Raw genomic sequence first — 21,104 nt, 5'->3', positions numbered from 1 at the left:
ATGTAAGAGATTGACGATTCAACAATACAACAGAGGCAAGTTATTCAGAAGAATCACTTAAGAAAAGGGAACATTGCTTCTTGTTTTGCATTTTTTTGGCCATATCATAAAAAGCTTAAAATGTTGCAGAGGTACATTTTCACCCTTTCTGCTTCATATATTTTAACATTGTAAAATGACAATATTCACAAAAACCAACAAGCCAAATTTACAGAAACCTCCCCTCTGCAATTGCCTTGCCATCTTCCCCGGTTTCAGTTCAGATACAGGACACACAGATAGATGATTGATGATTGATGTTCATGGTGTTTCATTGAATTCCATCACCTGCACACAAGGACATTGGAAAAATAATAATGGGAGCTCTTTATAAGGAGACTTCTCTGTATCTATCACACATCTTTCTCAGGCAGATAAAACCATGAAAAGAACATAAGCTTCTCATCTCATAGACCATGCAATTTTCAAAAAGCATATATGTTGTGAGAATGAAGAGAGAGGTTACCTTTCCGCAGACAGGACAGTTCTCACTTCTCTCCATCCATTCATAAATGCAACCAAGGTGGAAATGGTGAGAACATTTCGTTACAATCTTTGGGTTCTCTGATGTATATTCTGCCAAAGCCAAACAAGACACGATGAATGCTAACGCCTAAAAGCAACAAAGAAAGGAAACAACGAAAGAAAAAAACAACCTTCAAGACAAGTTGGACATGCATCTTCATCTTCAGACAAAGGAAAATCCCATATGTTTCCAGACGCTGACTTTGATTTCATAATCCTAAGACTGGATTTACTGGAGTACTCTTCTTTGGGATCTTTCTCAGAGACAACCGATTTGTTATTTGCCCATTTGCATCCGAAAGATTCAGAATCCGCATCGCTATCACTTCTCAGAGGTTCAGCTTCCTCATGGGAATGACTTGAACCCTTCTCCCGTCTTGAGACGAGCGAACGGAAGTGCCTAGGATCAGCGTCGTAAGGCAGTGGCCTCGGAGTAGAACGGAAGGCTTCAGATAGAAAGTTATCGTGCGAAGAAGAGGAAGTTATCGATGCAGTAGTGCTAGCTTGAACGGAAGATGGTAGAGCGCGGGTTTCCCCTCTTCCGAACATGGATACATACTGCCATTATTTAACATGAAAGATCGTGAGATTATTAAGCATACTGATTAAAAAAAAAAAAGGCAATTGCGAGTGAGTGAACGTACCAGGTTAAGGAAGTTACGAGCAAGGCATCTTATGCAGGGACAGTTCCTATAGACAGAGCTATTTGGATTCATGTACTCATCAATGTCTTGGACTCGAAAGCAAGATGAAACACATCCCATCTTCTTCTTCTCCTCCTCCTCTCTATGATTTCTTAACCTCAGAACAAAAGATTGAAAGTAGTTTCTATATAAAGAAGTCTCTAGTTCCTCAAAACGTATGGTAAACAATCTGCTTCATATCTCCAAGTTAAGTTGTCTGCAATGATAAAATGCTTTTAAACCCTTTATCAAAAAAAAAACAAAAGATGATAAAATGGTTTTGATTCCTTAATGATGTGATCACAAAGCTGCTTCAAGCACATCTACTAAACCCATTTCCAGTAAAAAAAACTTATGTTTAGTAGCAACTGATTGTTTCGATCTGAACTTCAAACACTAACGGAGCTAACTTTAACATAAAGTGTAATGCAAGCACATAAACTGATAAAACCCCCTATTTTTAGGTAAATCTCCAAGAGAAAGATAAAAACTTTACTACAAGTGAGAAACAGACAAATCCCAATTGAGCTAAGATACATAGAGAAGGTTTTAAAAAAAAACAATATTGATTGCACTGAGAAAACAACAGAGTGAATCAAACACAAAAAAAAATCAGCGAAATTTGACAAGAGAATTGAGATCAGAAACGATCGGAATCGAATTATCACAAACCCATTTCCACTAATATTGAAATGATCGCAAACTGAAAAGAAAGAGCAAACCTTTTTGATCGAGAATTGAGCTGGACGGAGAGAGAAGAAGCAATTGCCCCCAAAATCAACCTTCCGATCGGGGCTCAGCGTAAAGAGAGAGAGAGAGAGCGATGAAAACTGATAACCGACGCAAGAGAGAGTGAGAGAGAACCAATAAGAAAAGATTAAAATTTTTAAAAATTAATTAAATATTGAGAACTCATTAATTTTAATATTTCGCAATTAACCCAGGAAATTCAAAAAAGGGGGAGACACTGGAGATGATGGCGATGAATGATGTTTGTTGTTGTCGAACGTGGGTGAGAGAGCTTTGTTGAATGCCAATGGAGCTTCAATTATAAAAACAAGAATTCGACCTTTAAAAATACGACTTGATTAATTAAATAACACTCTGTTTAAAGTAATGATAATTAAAGGACATAATAAACTATATAATATGATCAGATGATGTGTTAAAAGTTTGAAGAATGAAGATAACCCTTTGTACTTTGTTGCCTTGTTGGTATTTGACCTTTTCGGATTAAGACATTTTGTGTTTCCAAACCCCTTTTAGCTTCCTATATGGATCAAACGTTACATTATGAAGGAGGTTTTTCTAAAGGCCTTGTGTAAAGCAATATAAAAGTCCTCGAAGCTTTTTAAAGGCCTTATGTAAGCCCAAATAAGCTTGTTTAGTTACACAGGCCCAGTATAAAGTTTATATATGTACTGAAAACTATTAATTAATCATAAATTTATGGTTTTATTTCCCAAAAACGAGTAGTAACTATACTTATCTAAGGAATTAGATCTTTAACTAAGGCAAAAAAAAAAAAAAGATCTTTAGCTAAACGTATTTCCCTAAAACAAATAGTAATCTAACGAATTAGATTTTAGCTAAAATATTAATCAAGAATAAAAATATAATTTATAAATATTATTCTTTGTAGAAAATGGAAAATGATTAAGAAGGAGGAGCATCGTCTTCTTCTCTACATAGTCCTCTCTCACCGCCTTTGATACTTTACTTATAAACCCTTCCTTCTTCCCCTTTCTTTGTGTATCTCTTTACAAACCTTTTTTTTCATCATTGTCTCACTCTTTTCTCTCGCCTTCGCCAGAGATGGCAGATGACTTGGCGAATCTCTGCCGATTTCTCTTCGACGAGACCGGCCTCACCTCGTTGTCGTCGTCGTCGACGTCGACGTCATCTTCAGATCTCTTTTCCCAACGCATACGCTCCGATGATTCGATCAAGCGCGGTCTCCGTTACTTTTATCTACTCCTCCGCTCCGGAATCGCTCCGATCGGCGGAGATGATGGTGGGAGCAAGCTGCGGTTTGAGACCTGGTCAGATTCGCAGCTTCAAGCTCTCGTTTCCATATCTCAGGCGATCCTTCTACTATCGCGATCTCTATTAGGTACTGAATCGAGATTTACCTGCCGATTTGATTGATTATGCACTTTTATCTCCCACTTTCTGAGCTTTGGTATCTCTGATTGTTTTGTAGAAATGTTAACAAGTAAACAGTGAATCATTTTTCCTTACTGTTTGTCTTTTTCGTGTGTGTGTCTCAGTGGACCAAGTCGAGCCTATAGTTCTGGGTGTTATCCAGGAGGTGATGGAGTTCTCTCTCAGCTTCTTGGAGAAGTCCAACTTCACACAAAATGATCTGAAAATGGAGGTTTGTTTGTTTGTTTATTCTATCTACTTCAACTTGTGATAGAGATTCATCGTTAAATCTGGATATTGGTTTCCCCTTTGTCATGGTGGTTAAGTTTCAATATTGCACCTTAGGAATAAGTTACACAAACTCACCAGCATGTCTTCGTTTAACTTTTTCATGAGGGGTATAGTGCGTTAGCTAATCTCTCCAAATGCTTTTTTCTTTTTGAATCAGATTAACATGGAAATACTTTTGGAGATTGCTTCTTTTGATGCAAGTGAGAAACAATATGATATATTGCCACCTGTCTCTCCTGCTGAAGCTGCACAACTGTGGCCAACCTTTTCTGCCGAGCATGATCACATGGAATTACATAGCCTTGTGAAATGTACTTTCCAAGGTATTGATTCTTGCTACCAATCCACTCAGCAATTTATTATTATCTTACTTCAAATTTGTTTGATGATCTTAATACCCCTTTGACCTATCAAGCAGGGGGCAGGTGCTCAAATGAAGAGAAGCCAGTTGACCGGCTTCTTATTTCGCTGATGTCTGAATGCATTGAATCTGATGTCCAGACTCATTCTGTAGGCAAGCCCTCTTTTCAGCAAGACTACGGCAATCTGAATCCCCTGACTCGACACCTGGCTGTTGTTCACCTTGGCTGTGTTTGTCGTCTCATTATGGTCTGCAAAGACCTTGTTCAGCTGCCAAGTGTGTTAGATGAGAAGACCATTGATCATGCTTTCCTTGATAAATTGTCATTCTGCTTAAGAATTCTGAAGCTGCTTGGAAGTCTTTCCAAAGATGTTCAAAGTATAGAGAACGAGGGGACATTGTTACAAGCCGTAGCTACATTCACAGATGCTTTTCCTAAGCTCTTTAGGGTTTTCTCCGACTTCACTAATCACACTTCTACAGAGGGTAATATTGAGAGTCTTTCTCTAGCGCTGGTGGAAGGATTTCTTTATCTTGTCCAACTCATCTTTGGCAAGAGTAGTCTATTTCAAAATGTCCAAGCATGTGTATCAGCTTCTATTGTGAACAATCTAGATACCTCAGTGTGGAGATATGATGTGTCCTCTTGTAATTTGATGCCTCCCATTGCTTACTTCCCTCGGTCTGTCATCTACACGTTGAGACTCGTTCAAGATCTGAATAGACAACCATACCACATCCAAGATCTGAGGGTTTTAGAGTCAGAAGTCAACTGTGACGATGCCAATTCCTCTGCTGATTCTGTTTATTTTCATCTGCGCCAGGAAAAGATCCCGTTGCTCAAGTGCTTCACGGTCGAGGATATAATGAGAGTGATATTTCCTTCCTCAAGTCAGTGGGTTGACAACTTGTTTCATCTTGTTTACTTCCTTCACCTTGAAGGAGTAAAATTACGCCCAAAAGTGGAGAGAACATATTCTAGTTTAAGATCCAACAGTTTTGCTGAAGTTGAAAGCCAAATTTCTCATGACGATGAAGCCTTGTTTGGAAACTTGTTCTCTGAGAGCCGTTCTCTATGTTCGATAGAACCAAACGATCACCCACCCGTTGCTGTCAGCAGCAATTTACCACTGCAAGCTGCAAAGGAACTGTTAAACTTTCTTAGAGTCTGCATTTTCTGTAAAGAATGGGTTCCTAGCATATACGAAGATGGATGCAAAAAGCTGGACACTTCTCACATTGATATGTTGCTCAATATAGTAGGCCGCAGTACTGAAGACAAGGCCTCTGATGGTGGTTGCATGCTCCAAGATGAAGGAAAACCTGGGCATGTTGCCTTTGAGCTGTTACTCGATCTCTTAAGAGGTCGTGCTCTGTCTGATTCTCTTGAGTCCTACCTTTTTCAGAAAATTCTTGCTGTTGAAAATGGCGGGTTCGAGTATAATGATAAGACTCTGGCACTTTTGGCTCACACTCTTCTTTGTAGGCCGGGATTGGCTGGGGCACAGTTGAGAGCCAAAGCTTATGGTGGTTTCGTTAGTTTTATTGCCGAGAGAGCAAGAGTAATATGTGCTGAAGGTTCGAGTGTCAAGGAGTTGAACTCGTGTCTTCCCTCTGCTTTCCATATTGAGATTCTTCTTATGGCTTTCCATTTATCAAATGAAGCAGAAAAGGCCAATTTCTCAAATCTTATTGCCTCGTGTCTGCATAAAGTTGATACCCCGTCAGGAATATGTGATGGTTCTCAGCTGTCCTCTTGGGCGATGCTGATATCTAGGTTGTTAGTGCTGTTGCACCATATGCTGTTGCATCCAAACACATGTCCAACATCATTAATGCTAGATCTGAGGTCTAAACTGAGGGAAGTTCGTAGCTCTGGCAGTAATTTACATGTAACCGTTGATCATCTGTCTTCTTGGGCGTCCCTTGTAGCAAGGGGAATAACTGATTCATGGGCTGAAGATGAGTCAGTCAACCATCTGATGAGTCAAATGATCGACTTTTCCCCACATCCTCCTACATTTCAGATTGATGTATCTGCAGCCAAAACCCTAAACTTGGATTACAGAGATCTGTCTGCAAGTTTGTCCCGGATATTGGGGTTGTGGAAGGGGAAAAAGGCTGAAAAAGTGGAAGACCTGATAGTGGAAAGATACATTTTCATACTTTCTTGGGATATTGCTCGTGTTAACTCTGCATTGGATAGTCAGCCTTCGTTGCATATCAATTACCAGAATGTGGACATATGTAGCACTGTGGATATCATCTACACCAGTCATTTGCTTGTAGGCGACTCCAACATCGTTGGTAAGAATATGAAGTTTAGAGACATTCTGATTGGTGTTTTAGATCAGCTTCATGCTGCACCTGAGAAGGCGGTTGAGGATTTGGGTTGGGATTTTATCCGCGAAGGATCTTGGCTCTCTCTTCTGTTATATTTCATCAATGGTGGCGTCTGGGGTTATTGCAAGAAAAACTCATGTTCAGAAATCGATCCCTTCTGGAGGGAGTGCACATCTGTCGACGCCAAGTATATTGCTACTGCCGAAGGCGTACTCTCCTGCTTGATGGAAACTGATGACGTTGCAGAATTGCTGAGAATGCTTTCATCGTTGGTTAGCAAATATCTACAAGTGTATAAGAAAGCTTTCCTTGCAACTTTCAGTACTTGGAATCACCATGGCCACAGTTCGCCATCTCTGCTACTTCTCAAGCATACTCTATTTGGTGAAAGTCTCCAAGCTGAATACGCGAAGATTGGTGACAATTCCCTTCATCTTCAATGCATTTCTTATCTGTCAAAACTGGATGCTCTGGGTGATGGAAGAGGTTCGGGTGTTTTATGGAAAGTGTTTTGGGAATTTATGGTACATGGGTTTCCCACTAGTCTTCAAACTTCTAGTGCGATTCTTCTGTCATGTATTCTAAGTATAAGATGTATTGTGCTGACAATAGATGGTTTGCTCAAGCTGCGAAAGTCAAAGGAAAACTTTGGGGTAGATTCTCATGTGCTTCAACAGATACTTAACTCGATCATGACTATTAAGTTTGATCAGGTATTCCAAAGCTTTCATGAGAAATGTGAGGACATCCATCAAAATATATGTGCCATGTTTGAGATTCCCGATTTCACGGAGTTGTTCCTGATGAAAGACATGGAGGGGTTCGTAAGAGATATTAATGCTGAGAAGATAGATAAAAGCAATGTTCTTGAAGGGGTGATCACCAAGATTGTAGATGTTATGGACAGCCTAAGCAAGGACTCTTCGAAATCTAATATGTTCAAATTTTATCTTGGTGTGGATGCAGTCTCTGAGCATACCATGGAATTCTATCGGTTGCAACGCGGAGATCTGTCTGTTTTTATCGACTCACTGGACTACTGTTCCTCGGAACTGGTAAACGTAAAAGTACTCAACTTCCTTGTTGATCTCTTGTCTGTGGCTATATCCCCTGATATCAGGAGAAGAATACAGCACAAGTTTCTTGACATGGATTTAACAACTCTGTCTGGGTGGCTGGAGCGAAGACTGTTGGGTTCCTTCGTTGAGGAAAATGATGGTAAAAAGACTGCAAAAGGAAATTCTCTTCCTCTCAGAGAGGCAGCAATGAATTTTGTGAATTGTCTTGTGTCATCTGCTAACGATCTACAGACGACAGAGTTACAGAATCATTTATTCGAGGCCATCCTGATCTCCCTTGATACAGCATTTATCTCATTTGATATCCACATGGCTATGTCATATTTTCAGTTTGTTCTTCAACTTGCAAGGGAAGACAACCTGATGAAGATGGTCTTAAAGAGAACAATAATGCTAATGGAGAAGCTTGCTGCCGACGAGAAGTTGCTTCCTGGTTTAAAGTTTCTTTTTGGTGTGATAGGCAGCTTGTTGAGTAACCGTTCTCCAAGCCCTGGAACGAGTTCATGTGGAAAGTCCTTGGCGAGCAATAAGAATACTGCAACAGGTCCTTTGGTCCCAAAACTTGCAGGAACAGCAAAAAAATCTGAAACATTGGCTCTCCCCCTAGATCAGGAAGGAAGCTCAATTTCACTTGAATGTGATGTCACTTCTGTTGATGAAGATGAAGATGATGGAACATCTGATGGTGAAGTGGCCAGCTTAGACAAAGAAGATGAAGAAGATGCCAACAGTGAGAGGTACCTTGCCTCAAAAGTCTGCACTTTCACGTCCAGTGGCAGCAATTTCATGGAACAACATTGGTATTTTTGTTACACCTGTGACCTTACTGTGTCCAAAGGTTGCTGTTCTGTTTGCGCAAAAGTTTGCCACCGGGGTCACCGTGTTGTCTATTCACGATCAAGTCGGTTTTTCTGTGACTGTGGAGCTGGAGGTGTAAGGGGAAGCAGCTGCCAGTGCTTGAAGCCTCGGAAATTCAGTGGCATTGGTAGCGCTCCAGCTCGTGGTACAAATAATTTGCAATCCTTTTTACCCTTGTCTGAGGATGTAGATCAGCTTGCAGAAAGCGATTCAGATGTGGACGAAGGTAGTTTCGAGGAGGAAAATCACGTTGTGTTATCTATCCCTAAGGAAACTCAATATAAGATGTCACTGCTACTAGAAGAGCTCGGCATAGAGGACAGAGTGCTGGAGCTTTTCTCTTCGTTGCTTCCGTCTATCACTAGCAAAAGAGACTCTGGTCTTTCGAGAGATAAGCAGGTCAGTCTCGGGAAAGACAAGATTCTTTCATTTGACACAGATCTTTTGCAGTTGAAAAAAGCATATAAAAGTGGATCACTTGACTTGAAAATAAAGGCTGACTATGCTAACTCGAAGGAGCTTAAATCTCTTTTGGCCAGTGGCTCCCTTGTCAAGTCTCTTCTGAGTGTTAGTATGCGGGGTCGCCTTGCAGTTGGAGAAGGTGATAAAGTTGCTATATTTGATGTTGGGCAGCTAATAGGACAAGCCACACTTGCACCGATAAATGCAGACAAGGCTAATGTTAAACCACTTTCCAGGAATATTGTTCGTTTTGAGATTGTGCATCTTTCTTTCAACTCAGTTGTGGAGAATTATCTTGCTGTCGCAGGCCTCGAAGACTGCCAGATACTTACTTTGAATCATCGAGGTGAAGTCATCGACAGGCTTGCTGTTGAGCTTGCCTTGCATGGTGCATACATCAGGCGTATAGACTGGGTTCCTGGTTCCCAGGTTCAGTTAATGGTCGTTACAAACAAATTCGTGAAGATTTATGATTTATCCCAGGATATCATCAGTCCAACACAGTACTTCACCTTGCCAGATGACATGATTGTGGATGCTACCCTCTTTGTTGCTTATCGTGGGAGGGTTTTTCTTCTTGTTCTTTCAGAACAGGGGAATTTGTTCAGGTTTGAACTATCTCTGGGAGGAAATGCAGGCGCAACACCACTTAAGGAAATCGTTCAGATTTTAGGAAAGGATGTTGCCGGAAAGGGTTCATCTGTCTATTTCTCTCCGACATATCGACTGCTTTTTATATCTTATCATGATGGAAGTTCCTTTGTGGGTCGGCTCAGCTCAGACGCAACATCCGTAACTGAAACATCCGCAATATTTGAGGACTCAGATGGTAAACAGAGTGTGGCTGGACTGCATCGTTGGAAAGAGTTGTTGGGTGGCAGTGGATTATTTATTTGCTTCTCCTCCGTGAAATCAAATGCTGCGTTGGCTGTGTCCCTAAGGGGTGATGGAGTATGTGCACAGAATCTACGTCATCCGACAGGATCTTCTTCCCCTATGGTCGGAATAACCGCATACAAACCTCTGTCAAAAGACAATGTTCACTGTCTTGTTCTGCATGATGATGGCAGCCTTCAGATTTATTCCCTTGTTCGGAGTGGAGTTGATCCTGACTCAAATTTCTCAGCTGAAAAAGTTAAAAGGTTGGGTTCTAAGATTCTTAACAACAAAACCTTTGCTGGTGAAAAGCTGGAGTTTCCCCTGGATTTCTTTGAGAAGGCATTTTGCATTACAGCAGATGTGAGACTCGGTAGTGATGCTATTAGAAATGGTGATTCCGAGGGAGCGAAGCAAAGCTTGGCATCTGAGGATGGTTTTATTGAGAGCCCCAGTCCCATGGGCTTTAAGGTATAATTGGATTTCCCAAGTTATTTTTTTTGATAAGTTAATCTGTTTATTATGTTTAGCCATTACTCTTACGAGTATTTTTACCGGATCCCTTGAGGCATTTTAGGTTGCTAATTTTCTTTTCTTTTTCAGATATCAGTCTCCAATCCAAACCCTGACATTGTTATGGTTGGCATCCGGGTGCATGTGGGTACTACATCCGCAAGCTCTATACCTTCAGAAGTAACCATTTTTCAGAGATCGATTAAGATGGATGAGGGCATGAGGTGCTGGTATGACATTCCATTTACAGTGGCTGAGTCACTTCTAGCTGATGAAGATGTTGTAATCTCTGTGGGGCCGACTACTAGTGGGACTGCATTGCCCAGAATAGACTCACTTGAAGTATATGGTCGTGCTAAAGATGAATTTGGCTGGAAAGAGAAAATGGATGCTGTGCTAGATATGGAAGCTCGTGTACTTGGTCATGGTCTACTTCTTCCCGGCTCTAGTAAAAAGAGAGCGTTGACTAGGTCTGCTTCTATTGAGGAGCAAGTTATCGCAGATGGTCTCAAACTCCTATCAATCTATTATTCAGTTTGTAGGCCACGGCAAGAAGTGGAGCTTAGCGAACTCAAATGCAAACAGCTACTGGAGACAATTTTCGAAAGTGATACGGAAATTCTGTTACAAACTGCAGCTTGCCGTGTTTTGCAGTCTATCTTTCCGAAAAAGGAGATATACTATCAGGTAATGCTTCTACCAAATTCAGCATTGCATGTTCAGTTGTGCAGATATGCCTTATATATGGCTGTTGTCTTTGACATTGATTTATCTGTTGGTATAGGTCAAAGACACCATGCGACTTCTAGGAGTGGTCAAGGTCACCTCTATTCTCTCTTCAAGGTTGGGCATTTCTGGTACTGGAGGATCGATTGTTGAAGAGTTCAGTGCTCAGATGCGGGCGGTGTCTAAAATAGCTTTGACCCGTAAATCCAATTTCTCTGTCTTTCTGGAGATGAAAGGTATATGCCTTTCTGTTACTATTACTGTCTATCTATTTGCATGTGTAGTTCAAACACAATTTTGTTTCGTTTATCCTTGTATAAGGTAGTAGGTGCGACGTTTATCTTACAATTCTCGTCTTCCTTTGATTTCGCTTTGTTTAAATGACATATGTTTGTTTTGTAGGTTCTGAAGTAGTGGATAATTTGATGCAAGTGCTATGGGGAATTTTGGATACGGAGCCACTTGATACACCAACTATGAACAATATCGTGATGTCCGCCGTTGAACTAATCTATAGCTATGCTGAGTGTTTGGCATCTCAAGGAAAGGATACAGGGGTTCATTCTGTAGCTCCTGCTGTTCAGTTACTGAAAGCACTTATATTATCTCCTAATGAGTCTGTGCAAACATCCAGCAGGTGTGTTCTTTATGTTTATTGTGTTCTGTTTCTTAGATATGCACCAGTCTGCTAACTATTTTTTTTTTACAGCTTAGCCATATCATCAAGGTTACTTCAGGTTCCTTTCCCAAAGCAAACGATGTTGACAACAGATGAATTGGTAGACAATGTTACAACTCCTCCGGTTCCTAGCAGAACAACCGGTGGAAATACACATGTCATGATTGAAGAGGACTCTATAACTTCATCTGTTCAGTATTGCTGTGATGGCTGCTCCACTGTCCCTATACTGAGAAGAAGGTGGCATTGCACCGTGTGTCCAGATTTTGATCTATGTGAGGCATGCCATGAAGTGTTAGATGCAGATCGCCTACCACCACCACATACTCGAGATCATCCCATGACAGCAATTCCAATAGATGTGGAATCACTTGGTGCTGATACCAATGAAATTCAGTTCTCTGCGGATGAAGGTATTACTGATGTGTTGCCAACGATAACCAGTAGCGTCCCACAAGCGTCAACTCCTTCAATCCATGTCTTGGAACCTGGTGAATCTGCTGAGTTTTCTGCCTCATTGACCGATCCTGTTTCTATCTCAGCTTCCATGCGAGCCGTTAATTCGTTAATTCTCTCTGAGTTACTTCAAGAGTTGAGTGGATGGATGGATACAGCATCTGGTGTTCAAGCTATACCTATCATGCAATTGTTCTACAGATTATCATCTGCCATTGGCGGAGCCTTCATGGATAGCTCAAAGCCCGAAGAAATAAGCTTGGAAAAGTTAGTTAAATGGCTTTTGTGTGAAATCAAACTAAGCAAGCCGTTCGATGCGTCAACGCGCTCTTCCTTTGGGGAAATTGTGATTCTTGTGTTTATGTTTTTCACCTTGATGCTTCGGAGTTGGCAACAACCTGGCAGCGATGGTAGTACTGCCAGGTCAGGTGGAAGCATAGATGTACATGATCGGAGAAGTGTCCAGAGCTCCACCGTAGTTACTTCTCAGTCTTCATTAGATGTTCAAGTGAGAGATGACTTTGCATCTCAGCTACTTCGAGCTTGCAGTTGCCTCAGGAGCCAAGAGTTTGTTAATTATCTAATGAACATTCTTCAGCAGCTAGTGCATGTTTTTAAGTCCCGTACTGCTAATGTTGAAGCACGTGGATCAAGCTCTGGTTGTGGGGCCATGCTTACAGTCAGAAGAGATTTACCTGCGGGTAACTATTCCCCCTTCTTTTCGGATTCATATGCAAAAGCCCATCGAGCAGATTTATTTGTGGACTATCACAGGCTGCTACTTGAGAATGTGTTTCGCTTAGTTTATACCTTGGTTAGACCTGAAAAGCAAGAGAAAATAGGGGAAAAGGAAAGGGTTTACAGGAATGCTTCTTCTAAAGATTTAAAGTTGGACGGTTTCCAGGATGTTCTGTGCAGCTATATCAATAACCCTCATACAGCTTTTGTTAGGAGATATGCTAGAAGGCTGTTTTTGCATCTTTGTGGAAGCAAAACTCAGTACTACAATGTCCGAGATTCATGGCAGTTTTCCAATGAAGTGAAAAACCTATACAAGCATGTTGAAAAGTCTGGAGGTTTTGAAAACAATGTTTCATATGAAAGGAGTGTAAAGATTGTGAAGTCGCTTTCTACAATTGCGGAAGTTGCTTTAGCGCGCCCTCGGAACTGGCAAAAATACTGCCTCAGGCATGGAGATTTTCTGTCTTTCTTACTGAATGGCGTATTCCATTTTGCGGAAGAGTCTGTTATCCAGACACTTAAACTCCTCAATTTAGCCTTTTATCAAGGAAAAGATGTGAGCGGCTCAGTGCAGAAAGCTGAAGCAAGTGATGTGTTGACAGGCTCAAACCGATCCGGACCCCAGTCTGTGGATTCAAAAAAGAAGAAAAAAGGTGAAGATGGGCATGATTCTGGTTTGGACAAATCTTACGTGGATATGGAAGGGGTGGTAGATATCTTCAGTGCCAAGGGCGGAGATGTCTTGAAGCAGTTTATTGATTTCTTTCTGCTGGAATGGAATTCGAGCTCTGTTCGCACTGAAGCAAAGTCTGTTATCTATGGCTTGTGGCATCACGGAAGACAATCGTTCAAAGAAAGTCTGTTAGCAGCTCTTTTGCAGAAGGTTAGAGACTTGCCAGTATATGGTCAGAATATTGTTGAGTACACAGAACTTGTCTGCTTGTTGCTCGGCAAGGCTCCAGAAAGCAACTCAAAGCAAGCAATAAACGAGCTTGTTGATCGTTGCCTGAACCCTGATGTGATAAGGTGTATTTTTGAGACGCTGCATTCTCAGAACGAACTCATTGCCAATCATCCAAACTCCCGTATATACAACACTCTGAGTAATCTTGTGGAATTTGACGGCTATTATCTTGAGAGCGAACCCTGTGTTGCCTGCAGTTCTCCTGATGTGCCATATAGCAAAATGAAGCTCGAAAGTTTGAAATCTGAGACAAAGTTTACCGATAACCGCATCATTGTGAAATGTACTGGGAGTTATACGATACAGTCTGTGACCATGAATGTTCATGATGCACGGAAGTCAAAGTCGGTGAAGGTCCTAAACTTGTATTACAACAATCGCCCAGTCTCGGATTTGTCAGAGCTTAAAAACAACTGGTCACTGTGGAAGCGTGCCAAGAGTTGCCATCTGTCCTTTAACCAAACTGAACTGAAGGTGGAGTTTCCCATTCCTATTACTGCTTGTAACTTCATGATCGAGTTGGATTCTTTCTATGAGAATCTTCAGGCGTTGTCTCTTGAACCATTGCAATGCCCCCGATGCAGTCGACCGGTTACTGATAAACATGGTATCTGCAGCAACTGTCATGAGAATGCTTATCAGTGCAGGCAATGCCGCAACATCAACTACGAAAATCTGGATTCTTTCCTGTGCAACGAGTGTGGTTATAGCAAGTATGGGAGGTTTGAGTTCAACTTCATGGCAAAACCAAGCTTCATATTTGATAATATGGAAAATGACGAAGATATGAAGAGGGGATTGGCTGCTATAGAGTCCGAGTCTGAAAACGCTCACAGGAGATATCAGCAACTCTTAGGCTTCAAGAAGCCGCTTCTGAAGATAGTATCCAGCATTGGTGAAACTGAAATGGATTCACAGCACAAGGACACTGTTCAGCAGATGATGGCATCTTTGCCTGGTCCTTCATGCAAGATAAACCGCAAAGTCCTTCTTTTGGGTGTTCTATATGGTGAGAAGTGCAAAGCTGCTTTTGATTCTGTCAGCAAAAGTGTACAAACACTGCAGGGACTTCGCCGAGTTCTGATGAGTTACCTCCATCAGAAAAATTCGAACTTTTCATCTGGTGCTTCAAGATGTGTGGTTTCAAAGACTCCAAACAATTGTTACGGTTGTGCCACTACATTTGTCACTCAATGTCTTGAGATTCTTCAAATGCTGTCGAAGCATCCAAGATCTAGGAAACAACTTGTCGCAGCTGGTATCTTGTCTGAGTTGTTTGAAAACAATATTCACCAAGGTCCGAAAACAGCCCGTGCTCAAGCTAGGGCAGCTCTAGGAACTTTCTCGGAAGGTGATCTGGATGCAGTGAGTGAGTTAAACACTCTGGTACAGAAGAAAATAATGTACTGTCTTGAACACCATCGTTCCATGGACATTGCGCTCGCCACTCGTGAGGAGATGTTGTTGCTTTCAGAAGTATGCTCTCTCACTGATGAATTCTGGGAGTCAAGACTGCGCCTTGTTTTTCAGCTATTATTTTCTTCCATTAAATTAGGTGCTAAGCATCCTGCCATATCAGAGCACATAATTCTTCCTTGCCTTAAGATCATTTCTGTGGCATGTACACCTCCAAAACCAGATACGTCAGAGAAAGAAATAATGATAGGAAAAACTACTCCCACAGTGCAAGAAAAGGATGAGAAAGCTCCCGAAGATAATAACTCGGATGTATCTCAGAAGACGCTAGATATTCAGCTTGTGAGTTATTTGGAATGGGAGAAAGGGGCATCATATCTCGATTTTGTGAGGAGGCAATACAAAGCCTCCCAGTCAATTAGAGGTGCTAGCCAAAAGTCTAGAACCCACAGATCAGATTTCTTGGCACTTAAATATGCACTTAGGTGGAAGCGACGCACCAGCAGGGCATCTAAAGGTGGTTTACAGGCATTTGAGCTCGGCTCTTGGGTCACAGAGCTAATTCTTAGTGCATGTTCTCAATCTATTAGGTCAGAGATGTGCACGCTGGTTAGTTTACTCTCTGCCCAAAGCTCGCCTAGGCGCTACAGGCTGATCAATTTGCTGATTGGGTTGCTTCCCGCTACGCTTGCAGCTGGTGAAAGCAGCGCTGAATACTTTGAACTACTCTTTAAAATGATCGAGACGCAAGATTCACTTCTATTCTTAACTGTTCGGGGTTGTCTGACAACCATCTGTAAACTGATCTCCCAAGAGGTAGGGAACATTGAATCTCTAGAAAGAAGTCTTCAGATAGACATTTCACAGGGTTTTACCCTCCATAAGCTCTTAGAACTCCTTGGAAAGTTCCTAGAGGTTCCAAATATTCGATCCAGGTAATTTTCTCATCCTTAAATCTATTGATCTTACATTACTACTTCCTACCTGTCTAATGTTACGAGTGTGGCAGATTCATGAGAGACAATTTGCTGTCACATGTTCTGGAGGCCCTCATTGTAATCCGTGGCTTGATAGTGCAAAAGACAAAGCTTATAAATGACTGTAACGGACTCCTAAAAGATCTTCTTGACGGTCTTTTGCTTGAAAGCAGTGAAAATAAACGACAATTCATCCGTGCATGTGTTTCTGGACTACAAACCCATGCGGTAGAGAAAAAAGGACGTACCTGTTTGGTAAGAAGAAATATTATTCTGACCACTATTATTTTCGAAATATATGGTTCTTTGTGGAGATGTTCATTACTTTACAATATGGGGATCTTATATTCTTCTTTTTAGACTTTTGGAAGAGTATTTTTTATATACACGTAGTCTGGCTTAGGAGTATGTTGAGCAGCCTATGTAGCTGATATGGTTTCAAATTTTCGTTTCATAGAAACGATCTTCACATTCATCACTTGGAGTTATCGAAGTTTTATTTCATGATTAACTTATATCTTTGACCAGTTATCTGACATTTCAATTGTATCTGCAGTTTATTCTTGAGCAGCTTTGTAATTTGATCTGCCCATCGAAGCCCGAGGCTGTGTATATGCTGATCCTGAACAAGTCACACACGCAAGAGGAGTTTATCCGGGGGTCAATGACGAAAAGTCCATATTCAAGTGCTGAGATTGGCCCACTGATGCGGGATGTTAAAAACAAGATTTGTCAGCAGTTGGACCTGTTAGGTCTACTGGAAGATGACTATGGCATGGAGTTGCTTGTTGCAGGAAACATTATTTCACTAGACCTGAGCGTAGCACAAGTTTATGAGCTGGTTTGGAAGAAGTCAAATCAGTCTTCTACTTCGCTGACCAACTCCGCACTGTTAGCTTCAAATGCAGCTCCTAGCAGGGATTGTCCTCCCATGAATGTTACATACAGACTCCAGGTTCGTGATTTTTCTTGTGAAGAACTAGGCTTTGGGTTTTGCTCGCCTGTACTTACTGTTGAGACCCCGTAAAAATCTAGAGATTCCGTGTTTCTGTTTTCTATGAAAGCACTGAAAAATTCATTGCTCTGATTGTTTGGTTAAATATTGACAGGGGCTAGATGGTGAAGCTACTGAACCTATGATCAAGGAATTGGAAGAAGATAGAGAAGAATCACAAGATCCGGAGATTGAGTTTGCAATAGCAGGTGCAGTTCGGGAATATGGTGGTCTGGAAATTTTACTTGATATGATCAAGGTAAGACTCTTTTACTATAAAAGGAAATGAGATTTTTCCTCTCGTTGCTCTGTAATCACACACTGGGTAGACCTTATTGTCTTAGGGTAGAGGTGCTCAAAACAAGAATATAGTTCATATAAAAAAGTGGCTTTCGAAGATACATGTAGAGTGTAATCCATAGAAACTGGTTGAGTTGGCTAATTTAATTTACATTGCTGACTTTGCAGAGTTTACGAGATGACTTCAAATCCAACGAAGAAGAGATGGTTGCAGTTCTTGATCTCCTAAACCACTGCTGCAAGATTAGAGAGAACAGGCGAGCTTTGCTCAGGCTAGGAGCTTTAAGCTTACTTCTGGAAACAGCTAGGAGGGCATTTTCTGTGGATGCTATGGAGCCAGCTGAAGGCATTCTCTTAATTGTCGAGAGTTTGACTCTTGAAGCAAACGAAAGTGACAGCATCAGCGCTGCACAAAATGCTTTGACTGTCAGTAACGAGGAAACTGGAACTTGGGAACAGGCCAAGAAAATAGTGCTTATGTTCTTAGAAAGGCTAAGCCATCCTTCGGGGCTTAAGAAGTCAAACAAACAGCAAAGAAACACGGAGATGGTTGCTAGAATCTTGCCTTACTTAACATACGGTGAGCCAGCAGCGATGGAAGCACTCATAGAGCATTTCAACCCTTATCTTCAAAACTGGGCCGAATTTGATCAACTTGAGCAACGTCATGAGGAGAATCCCAAGGACGAAAGCATTACTCAGGAAGCGGTGAAGCAGAGATTTACTGTTGAGAATTTTGTAAGAGTGTCAGAATCTCTCAAGACAAGTTCATGTGGAGAGAGGTTAAAGGACATCGTTTTGGAGAAAGGCATCATAGCTGCTGCTGTCAAACACGTCAAAGAAATATTCTCTGTCACAAGGGAGGCTGGATACAAATCTAGCCCAGAATGGCTTGCGGCTCTTAAACTCCCTTCGGTGCCTCTTATTTTGTCAATGCTAAGAGGATTGTCGATGGGGCATTTGCCAACCCAGACATGCATAGACGAGGGAGGAATTCTACCCTTACTTCATGCCTTAGAAGGAGTCGCTGGAGAAAACGAGATTGGTGCAAGAGCTGAGAATTTGTTAGACACTCTCGCTGATAAAGAAGGAAAAGGAGATGGATTTCTTGGAGAGAAGGTTCTTGCGTTACGAGATGCTACCAAAAATGAAATGAGACGGCGTGCACTAAAAAAGAGGCAGGAGCTCCTAAAGGTAAATTTCTGTAGCAAAAGATTGTAGAGGTCTTGTGACAATGTTGACATAGTTTCTCGTTTGTAAACAAACAGGGCCTTGGAATGCATCAAGAGGTATCTTCTGATGGTGGTGAAAGGATTGTGGTTTCTCAACCAATTCTCGAAGGTTTTGAGGATGTAGAGGAAGAAGGTGATGGATTAGCTTGCATGGTGTGCAGAGAAGGCTACAAACTCAGACCTACTGATCTATTGGGAGTATACTCTTACAGCAAACGGGTGAATCTTGGTGTTGGCACTTCTGGAAGTGCACGTGGCGAATGCGTTTATACTACCGTGAGCTACTTCAACATCATTCATTTCCAGTGTCACCAAGAGGCGAAAAGAGCGGATGCTGCTCTTAAAAACCCCAAGAAAGAATGGGAAGGAGCTATGTTACGTAACAATGAATCTCTTTGTAACGCTCTCTTCCCTGTCAAAGGTCCCTTGGTTCCTTTAGCTCAGTACCTACGCTACGTTGACCAGTACTGGGATAATCTCAACGCTCTTGGTCGAGCCGACGGAAGCAGACTCCGCCTATTGACATATGACATAGTTCTGGTAAGTTAAAAAAAAATTCTAAAAAATTCTTTTTGTTCGTCACTTTGTGATTTGCTAACAATTTGTTTTTCCTCGCTTAGATGTTGGCTCGGTTTGCAACGGGAGCTTCTTTTAGTGCGGATTGCAGAGGCGGAGGAAGAGATAGCAATTCCCGTTTCTTGCCTTTCATGTTCCAAATGGCCCGTCATCTTCTCGACCAAGGAGGTCCCTCGCAACGCACCAACATGGCTAAATCCGTTTCATCCTACATATCATCATCGACATCTGCAGCAACAGCTCCGTCATCGGACTCACGGCCTATAACTCCTGGATCTCAGCTATCAACAACTGGAGCTGAGGAAACCGTTCAGTTCATGATGGTCAACTCGCTTCTATCGGAGTCGTATGAATCATGGCTCAAACACCGTCGTGTCTTTCTCCAGCGCGGGATATACCATACTTTTATGCAACACGCTCACGGTCGGGCAGCATCTCGTGCTGCGGAATCATCCAGTTCAGGAGGCAAAACCCAAGACGGAGAATCCTTAACCAACGATGAACTTCTCTCCATCGTCAAGCCAATGCTGGTCTACACCGGTATGATAGAACAGCTTCAACTGTTCTTCAAACCAAAGAAGCCGGCCCACGTCGAACCAATCAAGAAAGAAGGTACGTCAAGTGGGGTAGAGCTGGAACCGTGGGAGATTGTAATGAAAGAGAAGTTGCTGAATGTGAAAGATATGGTTGGTTTCTCAAAAGAATTGATCTCGTGGCTTGACGACATCAACTCTGCAACTGATCTACAAGAAGCTTTTGATATCGTCGGCGTTCTGGCTGATGTTTTGTCCGGAGGAGTTACTCAGTGCGATGAGTTTGTGAGATCAGCGATCGATGCTGGAAATGGGAAAAGCTGAAAATAGTTTGGTTTTTGTCGAGAACGACGAACAGCTCTCTAATATGTGTGTTTTTCTATTTGGTAATGTGTGTCTGTCTCTTTTGTTTGGGATATTGTGTGATTGAGTTGTTGTACTTTAGAGAATGTTCGTTCTTGTAAAACGTCGAGACACTTGTTTTCTTCTTTTGCTATTAATGCAAAACTCACGTATTACGCTTTTTGTTTAACCTCGCAGACATGGACTTTCGTTAAATTAAGATTGTAGTGTGTAATTCCGACTCTGAAGCCCAATCTGAATATTTTGGTCAGTTAAAATCTATTTAATTTTTTGTATGGTCTTTTGCATCTGGCATGTACAGTGTGGATTATTGCAGTATAATTCAGTTGGATTAAATAGACTCAAAATTAACAAAGTTATGAATAAGAAGAGGCAAAAGTTGGTATACCTCTCAATCTCTCATTAGACTAGATTTTCGTTAAATTAAGATTGTAATGTATAATTCCGACTCTGAAGCCCAATCTGAATACTTGGGTCAGCTAAAATCTATTTAATTTCTTGTATGGCCTTTTGCATCTGGCATGTACAGTGTGGGCTATTGCAGTATAATTCAGCTGGATTAAATAGACTCAAAATTAACAAAGTTATGAATAAGAAGAGGCAAAAGTTGGTATACCTCTCAATCTTTCATTAGACTAGACTTTCGTTAAATTAAGATTGTAGTGTGTAATTCCGACTCTGAAGTCCAATCTGAATACTTGGGTCAGTTAAAATCTATTTAATTTCTTGTATGGCCTTTTGCATCTGGCATGTACAGTGTGGGCTATTGCAGTATAATTCAGCTGGATTAAATAGACTCAAAATTAACAAAGTTATGAATAAGAAGAGGCAAAAGTTGATATACCTCTCAATCTTTTATTAGACTAGACTTTCGTTAAATTAAGATTGTAGTGTGTAATTCCGACTCTGAAGCCCAATCTGAATACTTGGGTCAGTTAAAATCTATTTAATTTCTTGTATGGCCTTTTGCAT

At 41.3% G+C, this 21,104-nt stretch overlaps 2 protein-coding genes across 6 annotated transcripts; one reads left to right on the top strand and one right to left on the bottom strand.

Annotated features, from left to right (window-relative positions):
• Positions 1-40: 40 nt before the first annotated feature.
• Positions 41-2,326, bottom strand: LOC130495184 (E3 ubiquitin-protein ligase At3g02290). Of its 4 annotated transcripts, none has more exons than XM_056986466.1 (6): positions 2,188-2,304; positions 1,970-2,077; positions 1,209-1,359; positions 696-1,122; positions 506-615; positions 41-327 (listed from the first exon to the last, which is right to left on the bottom strand). In XM_056986466.1, exons 3-6 carry the CDS (start codon positions 1,326-1,328, stop codon positions 301-303), a joined length of 684 nt encoding a protein of 227 aa, XP_056842446.1. In that variant the 5' UTR covers positions 1,329-1,359; positions 1,970-2,077; positions 2,188-2,304; the 3' UTR covers positions 41-300. The 4 variants fall into 4 exon arrangements, with proteins under 4 accessions (XP_056842446.1, XP_056842444.1, XP_056842445.1 ...); XM_056986464.1 differs by having other exon boundaries at positions 1,209-1,464; positions 2,188-2,303; XM_056986465.1 differs by having other exon boundaries at positions 1,970-2,326.
• A 618-nt stretch (positions 2,327-2,944) lies between these two features.
• On the top strand, positions 2,945-20,292 carry LOC108859062 (auxin transport protein BIG). Of its 2 annotated transcripts, none has more exons than XM_018632910.2 (14): positions 2,945-3,360; positions 3,518-3,624; positions 3,841-4,006; positions 4,102-10,133; positions 10,266-10,862; positions 10,960-11,137; positions 11,304-11,538; positions 11,611-16,092; positions 16,167-16,389; positions 16,691-17,089; positions 17,244-17,387; positions 17,597-18,622; positions 18,697-19,200; positions 19,281-20,292. In XM_018632910.2, exons 1-14 carry the CDS (start codon positions 3,063-3,065, stop codon positions 20,091-20,093), a joined length of 15,204 nt encoding a protein of 5,067 aa, XP_018488412.2. In that variant the 5' UTR covers positions 2,945-3,062; the 3' UTR covers positions 20,094-20,292. The 2 variants fall into 2 exon arrangements, with proteins under 2 accessions (XP_018488412.2, XP_018488411.2); XM_018632909.2 differs by having other exon boundaries at positions 4,099-10,133.
• Positions 20,293-21,104: the final 812 nt, after the last annotated feature.

This window comes from Raphanus sativus, chromosome 5 (assembly GCF_000801105.2).
Source record: "Raphanus sativus cultivar WK10039 chromosome 5, ASM80110v3, whole genome shotgun sequence".
Lineage (NCBI taxonomy): Eukaryota > Viridiplantae > Streptophyta > Magnoliopsida > Brassicales > Brassicaceae > Raphanus > Raphanus sativus.
The sequence above is the reverse complement of the archived record's forward strand: the minus strand, read 5'-3'. Positions and strand labels throughout refer to the sequence as shown.

Coding starts and splice junctions, on each gene's coding strand:
- LOC108859062 (XM_018632909.2), top strand. CDS start 3,063: ATGGCAGATGACTTGGCGAATCTCTGCCGATTTCTCTTCGACGAGACC. Junction 11,539..11,610: donor TCTGTGCAAACATCCAGCAG/GTGTGTTCTTTA, acceptor TTTTTTTTACAG/CTTAGCCATATCATCAAGGT. Junction 16,390..16,690: donor AAAAAGGACGTACCTGTTTG/GTAAGAAGAAAT, acceptor TTGTATCTGCAG/TTTATTCTTGAGCAGCTTTG.
- LOC130495184 (XM_056986465.1), bottom strand. CDS start 1,328: ATGGGATGTGTTTCATCTTGCTTTCGAGTCCAAGACATTGATGAGTAC. Junction 616..695: donor ATGTCCAACTTGTCTTGAAG/GTTGTTTTTTTC, acceptor TGGCTTTGGCAG/AATATACATCAGAGAACCCA. Junction 328..505: donor ACTGTCCTGTCTGCGGAAAG/GTAACCTCTCTC, acceptor CCTTGTGTGCAG/GTGATGGAATTCAATGAAAC.